Below are 16546 nucleotides of genomic sequence, written 5' to 3'. Positions count from 1 at the left end.
GGAGCTTCGTTTCTATGGTGATAGCTCTTGATACATCAAAAGTCTTCGATAGGATTTGGCAGAAATTTTTCTCCACAATATTTGGAAGCTATGGAATATCTCGAAATATTGCTTTCAATAATTAAATATTTTATCTACGATAGGTATGTAAAAGTAATTGTTTACGGGCAACAGTTCGAAGCAGACAGCACCAACGTCAGCATAAATTAAGGATTCATTCTAAACCCAACCCTCTTCCTCATCTTCATAAATGATCTTCAAAATCATATTCAGAAATCATTTGTTATAACTAGGGCTGTGACAACAGCATATTCTTTTCATTGTTTTTACTCTCGAGTATATATCCGACACAGTTAGACTCATTTAATCAACCGAGAACCACATCACTTTATACAAAAAGTATATAAGATATCAACTGATTTATACTCAAGAGTCGAAGCAGTGAAAAGAATGTTGCCTAGTTATCTCTAATAAAGGCTTATCATAAAGGGGATCGTGTGTGATCGTCTAGTGATTAGTTAACGTTGTGTGATCATCTAGTTGTTCTGTCTATTTGTTCATATGCCGTTGTGTGTGTGTGTGGTACATGCATTTTAGACATACCTTCGCGCGTCGTCGATGTTGGTCCATCTGGAAACATCTCGTCTTGGAGGGAGACTGGTACCTGTTTTTGGTGACGAAGATTCATTTCACTCCAAGACAAGGAATTGGTTTTATAGATTTTTATTTCACTTTCCAGATGTCTTGCAGAAGGTTGGAAAGCGAAACTCTGGCTTGTGTGGTTCTGTTCTACACACGTCAGCGCCCATCCCCCAGTGAAGGGGAGGAGACAACGGTGAAGCCGTCCGTCCTCTTCTAAGTCTAAACCAAATCTACGATTCAGCTTACCTGATCACGTGACTCACACGCAATCCGATCAGCTGACACTGACTTCCGGTCAACGTATCTCAATATAATTTACACATCTCCCTCCCTCTCTCTCCCCCTCTCTCTCTCTCTCATAATTCTATATCAAGAATATTCTGTTGTCACAGCCTTAGTTATATCATATACTCCAAGTAAAGATTTTTATTTTATCTTATTTTATTTTGTAATCTTTTATCTATATAAACAAAATAGTAAATGTATGTATGTGCGTGTTTGAAAATATTTAACCGATAAACTCTTAAACTACTGGTTATATAGCACTGAAATTAACAGGGAATAGCAATCATACACTAAGGATAGTTTATAATGAGTAAAACCTGTGTTTGGATGGATGAATGACGCGTACAAAAATATTTTGGCAAGTTGAAATGCAAAATGCTTATTTCAACTTGCTGACGTACTTCTATTACTTTTGCATGCGCAAATACATTCATAGAGATTTAATTTGAAACCTTTCTTATCTATCTGTCGATAGCTCAAACGACTGGAGATTTAAATATTGCGGTTTCGATTCTAGCTGATGGCACCCATATAATGTTTTCCAAACTTTTGAAATCAGTACTATATACAGAGTGGGCCAAAATAAGGGCCCTATCTTTAAATTTGAATAACTTCCACAAAATAAAAGTTAAACTCACCAAACTTTATGTGTGTGTAGTTAGACCCTTCCGAGATTTTTTTGAAATAAACAAAACAAATTTTGGCCGAAAAACACTTCTTAAAACTTACATGAATTTATGAATTTTTAAAAATAGGACCCTTATTTGGGCCCACCCTGTATTAGGTAAAATATAATATTCAATAGAGAATTAGCTCTTTAATTATAGATACGAAATTTGCATGAATTAAAATATTTTCCGACCGCGCAAGGCTGACTCCCGCTAATATTCGGATAAGATTAATCGCGACAGAATAGACTGCATGCACAGTTTATTCTGTTATTCATGACAAATGGCTTAAAAAGACTAAATAATATAAATCTTTCATAATATGCTAAATGATTTATATAATAAATTTACTTTTTTTTTCTTCTAAACAATATAAGTATTTCATAATATGCTTCCAAATGTATGTAATAGATTTATTTATTTATTTTTCTTACAGATCAAATTGGCAAACGTACACAGAATCGGGGAAATACCAAAAGGTTTGGTTAATTTCAAATTGGTGTTTCGAAACTTTTAGCCGAAAGATATTCACCGGACAGACCTTTTATCGAACCGTCAATATTTTACTTTACACACTGACGCATCTGTCGATCGATAGTTCGATCTATTGATTAGTCATTATTAGGGCTAGGACAACAGCATATTCTTTTCATTGTTTTGACTCTCGAGTGTGTACCCGTTAAGATCTTATATGCTGTTATATAGAGTGATGTGGTTCTCGGTTGATTAACTGTGTCTAACTGTGTCGGATATATACTCGAGAGTCAAAACAATGAAAATAATATGCTTTTGTCAGAGCCCTAGTCATTATGTCATGCTTAAGGTAAAAAAAAAAATGATTTTTATGCGTCCATAGATCTCTATAAGAGGCTCTGTTTGTCTTCTTTTACGCTTAAGTTGAATATATAATTTTCAGCACTGAACGCGCAGATTGACAGATCTGTTTGTTTAAAAATTGCTATTCATTTTTAAATAAGGTTTCATTGTATTGCTGCAAAGAAAGTTGGCTCTCTCTACCGTGCTTGAAAATTAGTCACACTAGAGAGGATCCTATATTTTTACGAAGCCATAATTCGCCCATGCATGGAGTATTGTTGTCACATCTGGCTGGTGCATCTACCAATAGTCCCTCACTCTTAGACAGGGTTCAAAAACAGTCTAAAATCTAATAGGTCTCGCATTGTCGGCCAAGTTCTAACCTCTGTCCAACCACAGTGTCGCATAATTCACAAATATTTTAATGGAATATGCTCTAATGAACTTATAGTACTTGTGCCCCATCGACCTACCTACCCGTGACTAACCCGACAAGCAGCCAAATCACATCCCTTCACTATTAGAATCCTTAGATGTTGTAAGGCCTTCTGTTCTAATAGTTTGTTCCCTCGGACTGCTAAACTTTAGAATTCGCTCCACGTTTTCTGCTTCCCTGACTGCACTAACATGCAGAAATTTAAATATAATGTGAACAGATATCTCGTTGCTCAACTCCCCACAATCCCCTGTTAGACACAATCACAAATAGTAGAGACCAATATGCCTTGTTTGGGGGCAAAAAGAGTAATAAATAAATGAGTAACTAAATAAAATAAAGCTGTGACAATAATGTGGTCACTGCGATAAGCCGATGGGCGCGAGTGGCAAATTCGTTCTGGCCAGGTATTTTGTTAAATGCTGTCCCTCCATTTAGTGAATTTAGATTCGCAAAACTATTATATTGTCGTTGCTGGTTTGAGCTGAGGTAAGCGTCTGGTCGAAATTATTTCTCTGCTTTGCCAGAGAAAGTGTTGTCTGGATTCCAGTGTGAAAAAAAAAGGATGAGTCTGTTAGTTGAAAGAAATGTCTGAACAAGAACTAGGCGATAAATCTGTATATTATAAAAAATATAATTTATTTGTTAAATTCCATTTTATCCGCTTTTGTCAAGTTTTAAATTGTATTTTATACGAGACATAAAGCCGGCTTTCAACGTGGGGGAACCCCAACTTCTCGAAAAGAGGTGGGGTGTAAAATGAAGGAACGAATGAAATACAAGCAGTCATTTAAAATACACATTTCTCTTATTAGACCCAAGTCGGATATTTCAACATTTCAAAGTTTATATGAGCCGTCGTAAACTGTCAAATATTGCTCACCTGTATTGACCGCAATGCACTCGATGCTCTTTTATTATTATTTCAAAACACCTACGCTTCGGTATGGTAGCTAATGAAAACGAAGCCCTCTGATCGCCCTACACTATGGTCGACCACTTTATTTATAACAATTGAGCTATGTTCACTGTCTAATATATAATGTGTGAATTAAAAATGCATTTTAATGAGCTATATGATTGGCTTATTGGATGCTCTTTCGAACTATGGTATCGACTGTCACGATTTCGAATTCTATAGAATCTATTGTGTTCTCTTACGCAACATTGGGAAAGGTATGAACTCACCCCCCACCCTATAGGCGGTTTATATATATATATATATATATATATATATATATATAATATAATATATATATATATTTAAATTTAGTGTTTCCTTTTTAAAATAAATGTTTTAGCTCTTTCTAAAAGTGTTTAACATGTTTTATTAACTACTTGTTCTTATATATATATATATATATATATATATATATATATATATATATATATATATATAACAAAACGTTGATGCGATGATATATTTTTTTAAAAAACTGCATTTTTTTTTCAGAAACTTGATGCAGTAGCTGACTGGTGGGTTTGGAACTCACCAAGAGTAACTAATATACATCTACCTGATAGGTAATATTTATTTTCATATACAGGGTGGTGTAATTTATTGTCAAACAATTTACAGCTTTACAAATAACAATTTATAAAAATATAACTATCAAACAATTTATAGTTTACAATAAGTGTTCGAACTGATTTCTATCTTCTTCCAAATACTTACTTATTTTGAAGACAGATGATTTTTGCACATTTCTAAACATAGAATTATTCCTTCTTATGGTTTACATTTCTTGTGTGATGTTATCTTTTAGTTATTGGTCTGTTTACATAAACCACTGATTTAAGATGTCCCAATAAGGAAATATTCAAATGACTCAAAGCCGAAGATCTTGGTGCCCATTCAACGGGTCCTCGACGTCCAATCCATTTCTTTGGAAAATGTATTGTCCAAAAAACTGCGCACATTCTTCGCAAAATGTGGCGGAGCCCCATCATATTGAAACCACATATCCTCCAAATTGCTAATGGTACGTCATCTAGGTGAGGTATAAGGAATGTTTCTAATAAATGAAGGTATGATTTACCCGTTGTCGCGTTTGGAAAGAAATAAGGACCAATTATCGTACTTTCCCATATAGCCACCTACACCATAATCCTTATACAATATTGGACGTGCACATCTTCAATCCGATGAGGATTTAGTTTTGACCAATACCGCGAATATTTGTTTCGACCAATACCGCGAAAAAAAGAAGTCTTTTGAAAGAAAACGAAAATGTTTCTTTCAAAAGCACATATTTTCGACCGATCCTTCGGTCTTCTTCAGTATGAATAAAGAAAGAGGAGACTTATAGAGTTAATGATACAGTTTCAATATTTTACCTCTTACTGCACAATAATTTCGCTCCTAATGTAGATATGGCTATTCGTTGCATCCCTAATATGTTAATTAGCATCTTCTCTCCTCTTCTGGTGAGAAACATTAGGCTTCGGAATACCATGGTTATAAAGAGTTTTACTTATCCTACACTCTAATTGATGTAATCCTTATTGAATAAACGAGTAATTCTATATACATTTGTATATATTTTGTAATGTCGTTTTCTTATTTTATTGATACTCTCTCTATATGTTTGTGTGTAATAAGATACAATTTTGCATATATTTTTCTTCTATGTATACGAATCGTTTTAAAGCTCGATGATTGTTAAAATAAAACAACAGAGGATATATAAATATAAATAACAATGTTGCTAGATTCCAAAGTCCAAGATTTTATTTATCTTACTAATTATTATTTTCTTTTTCAAAACAAAAACTTGGGCAGATCTTTTACGGCCGGTATTTTCTTTGTGGATCAGGAAAAAGCATAGAATATAAAATTCTCAAATAGAAAAATGCGTAGCGATGAAAAATAATTTTCAAAACCCAAATAACCCAAATCGAAGCCATTTTCAGTTGCGAGAGATTTTTAGCAATCGCTTCCTATAAGAGACAGTCATCTTTTCTTACCCCATAATTGGAGATGGATTCAATGTCAGTTCCTATTTACAATGCCTCACCACGTGACAGAGTTAGACACCAGGGTCGTTTTGTAACATGGAGGAAAGGGACAAAAATAAAAATTGTCTCAGTCGTGAATGGTTTCTCCTCCTACTCTGAGAGAGAACAAGAAATGGAAGTGCAGCATCTGAAGAACAGATACTACACTTTGATCTTGTTTATATATTTTATTGCTTTTAAAATTTTGAGAATACAATTAAGTAAAAAACAAAAGATTTTTAAACAACAAAATTAGGCACAAGGCCCTACAAGAAATTGGAGAGGGGAAGAGTTCAGGGTCTTTGTATTTATTTGCTTCCCCACGTAGCAAATTAGGCACAAGGCTGTTTTTTAATGTGGGATGGAGGGAGGGGAGAGGGAAAGGGGGCACCAGCTCCCGAGAGGTGGGAAATGGGAGCTGGATTAGAAACTGTTGGTATGAAGGGTTTCCCCTTCAGTGACCAAGTTCAGATATGTGGGGTTGGCCCCACATATGGTCTTTGCTAGTCATAGCTGGTCTTTGCTTGCAGCATCTGCCGGAACAGATACTACACTTTGATCTTGTCCCCCGTGCCCCCGAGGGGGTTCAGGGTCTTTGTATTTATTTGCTTCTCCACGTAGCAAATTAGGCACAAGGCCGTTTTTTAATGTGGAGATGGAGGGTAGGGGGGAGGGAAGGGGGGCACCAGCTCCCGAGAGGTGGGAAATGGGAGCTGGATTAGAAACTGTTGGTATGAAGGGTTGCCCCTTCAGTGACCAAGTTCAGATATGTGGGGTTGGCCCCACATATGGTCCTTGCTAGTCATAGCTGGTCTTTGCTAGTCATAGCTTTGCAGCATCTGCCGGAACAGATACTACACTTTGTATTTATTTGCTTCCCCACGTAGCAAATTAGGCACAAGGCCGTTTTTTAATGTGGAGATGGAGGGAAGGGGGGAGGGAAGGGGGGGCACCAGCTCCCGAGAGGTGGGAAATGGGAGCTGGATTAGAAACTGTTGGTATGAAGGGTTGCCCCTTCAGTGACCAACTTTAGATATGTGGGGTTGGCCTCACATATGGTCTTTGCTAGTCATAGCTGGTCTTTGCTAGTCATAGCTTTGCAGCATCTGCCGGAACAGATACTACACTTTGATCTTGTCACCCGTACCCCCGAGGGGGTTCAGGGGCTTTTTATTTATTTGCTTCCCCACCGAGCAAATTAGGCACAAGGCCGTTTTTTAATGTGGAGATGGAGGGAGGGGGGAGGGAAGGGGGGAATCCAGCTCCCGAGAGGTGGGAAGTGGGAGCTGGATTAGAAACTGTTGGTATGAAGGGTTGCCCCTTCAGTGACCAAGGTCAGATATGTGGGGTTACCCCCACATATGGTCTTTGCTAGTCATAGCTGGTCTTTGCTTGCAGCATCTGCCGGAACATCTTGTCACCCGGACCCCCGAGGGGGTTCAGGGGCTTTAGGGGTTCAGGGGCTTTGTGACTAAAGTGATTAAAAGTAATAAATGTAGACTTTGGAGTCTTACTCTTGACTGGAAACATTTACCAAAATACCTCATTTACTCTATGGATCTAACTAATAAATCCCCAGCATTTAAGAATCAAAAACATATTTACAATTTATAAACAGGTGTCTGTGTGTTTGTGTATGCATTTTTTTTTTTTGTGTGCATGTGTGAAAAAATTAAATTCAATTTCATTAGAAAATATAAAGTTTTTGAATTAAAAGAAAGATTGTTAGTGGATTGGGGAAAACTAATCAAGAATGTTCATATCAAAAACAAAAAATAATCCTACTGGGTTGTTAGTGAGGCCCCCCTGTACTAATCTAGGTGACTAGACCCCCCCCCACACACACACACTGTTTTCCGGGGAACCTAAAACAAGCAGGGCGATCCCTAATGGGGATTGGGGAAAATACCTTAATGGAAGTGGGAGAAAACAAACAACGGGTGGAGGGGGTTGGAAGGTGACCTCTGAGTAGGGGAGTGACCGGGGGTGTTGAAAAAACAAGGATGTGGCACAAAGGGGATGGGCAGACTCAGAGGTTCTCTGGTACCAAAAAATAAAATCAGGAACAGGATCTCATTTGTACCACCAGTCAAGAGTTTTCTTAAATTGACTTAGCTAGAACCTAAGCGGGATGGGTTCCGAAGGACCCAGCACCGCCCGTGCCATGCTTAAGGAGGGAACACGTATTGAAACTTGGCTCCTCGACGGATGCACAGACTAGTGCTGTGCACCCACCTCTTGTCAAATTCCACTCTAGGCAACCCCCTCCAATCGTATCTGATCTTTACTTTAAGCAAATGTTTAAAGTAAACGATCAGATCCCGATCCGGAACAGATGTCCCTTCGCGGACCAACTTGAGGCACGTGATCCAAATCACCATACGCGCTACTGCCAGAATCGCCAGGAAAACCATTCTTTCCTCCCTGGGGAACGGCGGCTCCATGTTGTACACAAAATAACCTTTGTCAAGATCGAGCAGACATTCAGCATCGATGCGAGCCGTTACCTCTCCGACGTACTCCAATAAGGGCTGGATCCGGCTGCAACTAAAAAACGCGTGCCGGATCGTTTCAGGCTCGCGTTCGTCATAGCGTGGACAGAAGCCCCTCGTATGTTCTTTATACCGGCAGAGTTCATCGAGAAGGGGCAGCGCGTTTCGGACCAGTCGCCAGGTGAGGGAAAATTCCGAGTTGTTTAGAATCTCCCGTCCCGGTGCTCAACTCCAATGAGAACAGACAACCTCCATCGACCACTTTGATCTTGTCCCGAAGGTCAGATATTTATTTGCTCCCCCACCGAGCAAATTAGGCACAAGGCCGATTTTTAATGTGAGGAGTGAAGGACAAATGGGGACCAACTCCCCGGGGAGTAGGGGAGCTGGATAGTGACAATTGGTATGAAGGGTTGCCCCTACATTGACCAAGGTCTTATATGTGGGGTCGCCCCCACATATGGTCTTTGCTTGCGGTATCTGCCGGAACAGATACTACACTTTGGTCTTCGCCCGAAGGCCAGTCAATTGTTTGTATTTGGGGATTATTTTTTGCATCTATGTGCGTTTTTCTGTTTAAGAACTATCTGCTATTTTCTGATGAATTCTAAAAGTCCACATGACTCCATATTCAAAATAACAGACCACGTTGAAGGTTAACTTTTTTATCATTATTATTTTGGCAATGTCGAAAAAAGAATTTAAAACGGCGAAGAGTCAATCTTTACAAAAAGGGATGCCACGCATCTTTATAAATTCCATCCTGTTTTGGAAGAGCCAACAACAGAATGTTCGGTTAGTACGTTAAAAAAAAAACCCAATTGATTAAAAAGCGGGAAAAGGGCCAGACTGTTTGGCCGCTGAAAATAGTCCAACAAATTGTATTCTTACGCAAAGAAATCTCGTTGACCGATGGATTACTTACCCAATGGCAGTTGTCTATTTATATCGAGAGAGAAAATAGTACATCAGTACATGTGACTGCTACAGCTGTTTGTAGAATAAAATAGGCAGTCGGTAATGGGTACGTAAACATATACAGACATTATAAATTTACTTTTCTATCGTAGTGATAGTTGATATATAGATTGTGCTCGTTCTTTCAATGATGGCCTGGCGAAAGTCTTAAGTAGACATGTTTAAAGCTTCCAAATTCATATTAAAAATGTCTGTATCGATACGTTGCACAACTGATGAAGTGCTAAATAATAATCAGTTCTAAATTCGTACCACATTTTTATTATTATTATTATTATTATTATTATTATTATTATTATTATTATTATTATTATTTTATTTTTATTTTTTTAATTTAATTTAATTTTATTTTTTTATTATTATTATCATTATTATTTTTTTTATTATTATTATTATTATTTTTATTCTTTTAAATTTAATTTAATTTTATTATTATTATTATTATTATTACTATTATTATTTTATTTTTATTTTTTTAATTTAATTTAATTTTATTTTATTTTATTATTATTATTATTATTGTTGTTGTTGTTGTTGTTGTTGTTATTATTATTATTATTATTATTATTATTATTAATAATAATAATAATAATAATAATAATAATAATAATAATGTTGCTCGGTTTACTATTCTCATTTCTTCATTCAGAAGGCATAGTATTGTTTTGGTGGCACCTCTACCCAGAAAGGGAAAGTTTATAATAATAATAATAATAATAATAATAATAATAATAATAATAATAATAATAATAATAATAATTATGATGATAATAATAATAATAATGATACTACTACTAATAATAATAATATTAAATTGCTCACGTTACTCAACATGTTTTCTAAAATACATATTCCATAATTCATAATGATAAGTTAAGCAGTTTAGCATTTTACCATATGCATACATATTATTGACGTTCACAAGCTCGTACAAATTCTTTTTTTTAATGTATTACTCAATATAACTCAAAATTTTATGTAGCGCAATTATCTCCCTTATTATATTGCATCTAAAGTTTTTTGGTGGACGATTCTAGTTTGAGTGAGCGCACCCCCTAAATAGTAAAGTTTACGACAAAACGATTATCCCAATATTACTCACTAGGTTACCGAGAATATATATTCCAAAATTCACAATGATTGGTTCATTAGTTTACAACTCTATCCTGCACGGCAACATATATATAAATACATACATATACATAACTTACACATATGCATACACACACTTCCAGCCCCTAAATGTCAAAATTGACAAGTAAAATAATGGGACTATGTTATTAACAATGTTGCTTCCAAAATTCATTCATTAATTTAGGATATTATTCTGTACGCGCGTGCCCCCCATATATATATATATATATATATATATATATATATATATATATATATGTATATATATATATATATATATATATATAGAGAGAGAGAGAGAGAGAGAGAAGGGGGAGGGGGAGGGGGGAGAGAGCGATCAATTTAAATTGCGTTATAAATATGCACATATTACTTCTTCAATAGAGAATTTGGCCATGTGAGTCAGTTAACAAACATATACTGCAATTTTGGTTAAAACAAAGCAGATGACAGACTTTAAGATGAAGAAAACTGCACCCATCAAATTCACCGGACATCTCGCCCACCAACTCCTAGTACTGCATGCACCTTAATCACTTTTTCCGCACGAAAATCTCCAGAAAACAAAGATGGTTTTGCTTGAACTCCGAATGTTGGAATTTTGGAATTTTATGCTACTATAATGCATTAATTTATTTCTACGCGTCAAAATAAGGTTGAGTGTAGTGGTTTTGATTTCGATATATAAAGTTGGGTTTCAACTAGTTCATAAGAATTTGAAATTAGAAACCAGGTGCCTCTTACCCATTTAATGCTTTTCTTGTGGATTCAATTTCTTGTAGGTGGGGGATGATCCAGTTTCGTACTTCTCCAGTCAATTCATCTCTGTTCAAGACGGACGATTATTATTTAGCCCGGGAAGCGCTCGCCGACATATACACAGCAGAAAAGGTTCGTATTGTTCAGTTCTTGACTATGAATTAGTGTAGAGCTACACCTTTATATATATATATATATATATATATATATATATATATATATATATATATATATATATATATATATATATATTACGCATAAATACTATCGCTTTACCGTAGTTTGTATTCATTGAAGCTATTTTACTAGATTACCATTTTTTGTTCCAACGAGATACAAGTAAAGGATACAAAGATAAAATTGTCGCCCTAGAAAAGACGACATGATTTCATTTCCGTTCGATAAAAAACAATTTTCTTTTTTGTTGTAGACCAGTTGGCCAAATGTGTACGAATCCCATGAGCGATAGGAGCCTTCTATAATGTTTGAAAGTGACACAATGTTCAATGAGCGAGATCAGTGATGCGCCGCTGTACAATTCATGCTCTCTACCGATCCAAGTTATGACAACATAACCCCCAAAACGCATTGCTAGATTGACACCAATAACAGCAACGTGCCCAGGGCGACGAAAACAAAGTTTCGGGTCACGGTTATGGTTTTTGGTGTGGTTTCAGGTGAGGGCCATATCATCTTCGAAGTCAGCTTGAAAGTCAACACCAAAATTTACTTGGATGTGCTGTAGAGTGTTATGATCCCCTGGTGCAATTAAGTGGCTGCTGGCAAACCCTGAGTGTGGCAACAAGACTCGGCGCCGGCTCACAAGTCCAAAGAGCCCCAGGCTTGGCTTTAGAAGGAGTGCTACGACTTTGTACTTTTCTCCCACTGGCCCTACTACTCCTCAGATCTGAACCTGCTGAACTATTTCGTTTGGTCATACGTCGAAAACATCCACAACATGACCTCCCAAAACATTGATCGCCGCCATCCGCTTACCACAGCTCGATCGCCTCCAACAATCTAATCGCCGCCATCCGCCGATTATTCGCCGAGCTCACCCCGGCACTTATGGAAAACGCATGCTCCTAGTTCTTGACCCGTATCGAGACAGTGGTTGAGGCTGGGGGCGGCTACATTGAATAGACGTCAGCTCTACTACATAATCAGGTTACCTGAATTGATTTTTTTCAATAAAAGTTTAAAAATAAGTAATATTGAAAATAAAAATATTAAAATAAGTAATATTGTTTTCTTTAGGGTGACAACTTTATCGTTCCACCCTGCAGTAATTAAACAGTTGCATTTATGGAGGCAGTTTTAAATGTTTGCATAATGTATATTTAGAAAGCTCTATTTTCTTTGAACACTTTTGAAACTTTTGTTCATTAATATATTCACACACACACACACACACACACACACACACACACACACACACACACACATACACACACACACACACACACACACATACACACACACGTATATATAATATACATTGTGTTGGATCAAAAATAAACAAGATAACACACTAGTAGATTTAGACGTGTGTGTATTTACATAAATACAGAGTAGTATGTTCCAGAAAGATTACGCCCAACATTGTCACGATACTTTGTTGTAAGCTCTATATATTGCGACTGGAAGAGGCCATATATTCCAAATATAATTGCACCATAACATTATTGCACCATAACATTATTCAGAAATAAAACCACGCATGTGCGTGATATGCTCTCAATGCGCAGTCTATGGGATCTACTATAATCATCCATGCATTAAAACTGCTTAGAAAGGAGGAAAATGGAAACTTGCATTGCAGTAATCGCATACAATAAACTGTTTACAATTTCGGCATTAAAGCAATAACTTTGTCGTAAAATGTACAAACCAAACCAAACAGTCTTGACCTTATTCTAACATGACAACATATTTGATGTATACTTTCACTTTTTTTTTTTATTTACTAGCAGCACATCCTGCGTTTCCCCGGATATTATGAGAAACTCGTACTCTTGAATTCAACCCTGAAATCTATATTACAGTAGAATCCCGGAATACGGCATTAATCCATTCTAGAGGGTGTGAAATCGCCGTATGGTTGGACTTTAGCAAAATTTTATACAGTACTTATTAAAAATTAGTGACAAAATACTGTATAGTATATAATACACATAATATTATAAATAGCACCGTAAATCGGGGGAATACCGTAAATAGAGACAGGAAATCATCGTAGCCTGAAAAAACGTATCCTATGGCCACCGTATCCCGAGGTTCTACTATATCATCATATTTACATAAGGATTGGTGTGACACAAAACTTTCACTTTGACTCGGAGTTATAGTACCTGTACTGATCCCATCTATGAGGCAAATAGAATATATCATCGACAAACTATTACCAAAATATACGCCGCAGACAAGAAAAATTAAACAACAATCAATCGTATACAGATTACACGTAAGCTTCAATAGCTTGCTATATCGGGTGCGGATTTTTTTTTCGTCACCAAATCCAACAAAGTCTATGCTATTGTTGAGTTGACTTGTTCACTGATTTACTGAGGTATCCTCTGGCCCTATGCAGTTCTAGGAGGTCCATTCTCCCAGGCTTTACTATCTCCCTTTGAGGTGTCAGTTTATTACTAATTGCCTACCAGAGAATGACGACGAGCCTGCCTTAGAATTTTTTGCCGACCAACGTGCTCTTCCTCTAACGTGCTGGCCTTTCAAGTCCTACTTTCTGACCCATGTGTCACATCACTCCGTCGTGGGAGAAAGATAAATAACTTCAATGATTCAAGGATGGTTGACATGCCGTAAAACTCAACAACTAACAAGCTAACCAATAAAATCTCAGTTGCGTTTACTTAAGAAGTGATACCGTTGTAAAAAGATATGAATGGACCAACACTTAATCTCAGTTATATGTAAAATGGAAATTCGTCTTCGGTTAATTGCTTACACTGAATTGTTTACTATTGATGGTTCGCATTTAATTGATTATTATAAACTGCTTACAATTAAGTGTTCACAATAAATTTTCATAATAAATTGTTAACAATGGCGTCTTTACAATGAGTTTTTTTTTTGCAAATAAATTACGATAAAATGTCTATAATGAATTATTTACAAAAATTAAAAAATGAATTTGTTAACGTCCTTGCCAGTGATTGTTTACAAATAAATTTCATACGATGAATTGTCTAAAAAATTTACAAATAAATTGCTTACGGTGAATTGTTTAAAGATAAATTATTTTGTGATGAATTGTTTTCAAATAAATTGTTTGCAGTAAATTGTTTATGCATCGTCATTAATTAACCTAGAGTAATGATAATTTGCAAAACATACAAACAAACAAACAAAAATACGGACAAACAACCCTGCTTTCTCTTATGCATGTTCTAATAATATTTTTAACGATATGCTATCTATTATTGTGTTCTTTTATTTATTTATTTATTTATTTATTTATTTATTTATTACAGGCTTACAAAGCGAACACTGGAAAGTACACGGATGACCTAAATCGTCTTAAGCTCCATCCATTTATACTTTCCGGACAGTGCATACGAAAACCGGAGATCAAATTAGATGTTGGCGGTTTTATTGCAAGTGTGAAACCGTCCCGTAAAGATCTCAAACAAATTAATATCAGAACGGATCGATATGTATGGTTTGGGAACGATCTTAAATAGAAGAGAACTGTTGCATTGATAGAAGAGATGAAGCCATTTTTTTATGAATGAGTGCTTTTGTTTGCAAGAGCGTAATCAGGAAACACCAGTGGGAGTTCAAACTTTCATATAAAAATTTTTACAAAATATAATGTTTCGGTCGTTTCGTTTCGTTTTAGTAAAGTTTCGTTTCGTTTCAATCGCTTTTTATTATAATTCTAAAAATTGCAATTAATGCTCATTGAATGTTCTTCAAACGTAAAATTTAAATATTTTGATTGAAAGTTTGTATATAATTAATTTATCAAACCATTCAACCTGCTTAATAACTGCAAATTTTTGGGTTGCCCTAATTATAACTTTGCATGTTTCATAGTTTTTTGTTAAGCCTTGGTACTTTTCGACACACTCTAGTTGTAATTAAATACTTATAAATGCATGAAGCCAAACGAAAAATGAACGAAACGAAACGATACGAAAACTCTCGTTTTGTTTTGTACAAAAAAGGAAAATAAAGTAGTTGGTTGGTTGTTTTTGTTTTACGGCATATCAACCCTTTTCGGGTTATTTAATGCCGAATCCAAAGATTTTGAAGAATTTTTTTTTTAATAGAATATATTTGTTGTTTTCACGTCAGTTTCTATTTAACCCATAGTTGGGATCCTAACAGGTACTACCACTCCGGGTCAGAGTGGACCTGGGAGCAATGGTAATTAAAGGGTGGCTCCACACTCTCCAAAGCCCACAAGCTGGGGCCTCACCACTGGATATAGTCTAAGGTCATATCCAGGACCCCCATTGAGGGACTTTTACCCTCTGCAGGGGGGTAGTCGGCGTATTCTAATGCCCCACCGACTGGGCCGAAAATAAAGTAGTAAATATTTGAAACGAAACAGAAACGAATCCAATCCTACAAAATTCCCTTATAGGTGGGTAAACTTTGATGCGTTATTGTGAAATGACAGGCAAAATTGATTTGCAAACTAGATAATTCCCCCATTAGCAGGCAAGTCATTTACAAAGCAAATGCCTGCCTATCTCTGGTTACTTTACTGGCGCTTTAAATTAGGGAAAATATTTCAGTCGACATCTCTGATGGGGGGGGGGCTAAAAAACACGGAAAGCACGGCTGGCTACACCCTTGTTTGTGTGTGTCTCTTTGTTTGCTTGAATGAAAGGAGTATTTCAAATGTTTTCTAAAAATGACCAACGAAAATAAAACTATAATTAATATTTTTTCCTGCTCTATTGTCATTACGATTGCTATAACCGACATTTTTCTTGTACCTTGTCAATGAACTATTTCTGCTTTTAATGTCTATGAAAAAGTGGATACTATTTCGTTTCGGTTATTCTCCGTCTTCCATCATTTCTTTTTACCGATGCTAAGAGATTTTTATATGCGATATTTTTAACCGGATATATTTTTAATTCTATTGAATAACTGTGCTAGTGATAAAGCAGTTAAATTATATTTAAAACATTCTTTTTCCAATCAATTTGTATTTTTTTTTTTCTTGGGGGGAGAGGTGGCTGCTTGTTTTTAGGATTTAAAATAGGGTGCTAATGCACTTACTGATCCGCGCTATTTTTTAATCACATTTCCAAGTTTAATTAAAGTTTTATGATATGTTTTTATTCAATTGTAAGGTTAAA

The 16546-nt window shown here is 35.9% G+C and overlaps 1 protein-coding gene across 1 annotated transcript in view; it reads left to right on the top strand.

Moving 5' to 3' along the window:
- Positions 1-16062, top strand: part of LOC145294243 (uncharacterized) — a 24198-nt gene extending 8136 nt beyond the window's left edge. The window contains exons 4-7 of the mRNA XM_080141345.1: positions 2032-2074; positions 4301-4371; positions 11231-11339; positions 14702-16062. Coding sequence (XP_079997471.1) covers positions 2032-2074; positions 4301-4371; positions 11231-11339; positions 14702-14911 — 433 coding nt within the window. The 3' untranslated portion in view covers positions 14912-16062. The remainder of the gene's footprint in view (positions 1-2031; positions 2075-4300; positions 4372-11230; positions 11340-14701) is intronic.
- Positions 16063-16546: the final 484 nt, after the last annotated feature.

Source organism: Euprymna scolopes, chromosome 15 (assembly GCF_053919585.1).
Source record: "Euprymna scolopes isolate OS-2025 chromosome 15, ASM5391958v1, whole genome shotgun sequence".
Lineage (NCBI taxonomy): Eukaryota > Metazoa > Mollusca > Cephalopoda > Sepiida > Sepiolidae > Euprymna > Euprymna scolopes.
Note: the sequence above shows the minus strand (reverse complement) of the source record. Positions and strands in the feature narration are given on the sequence as shown.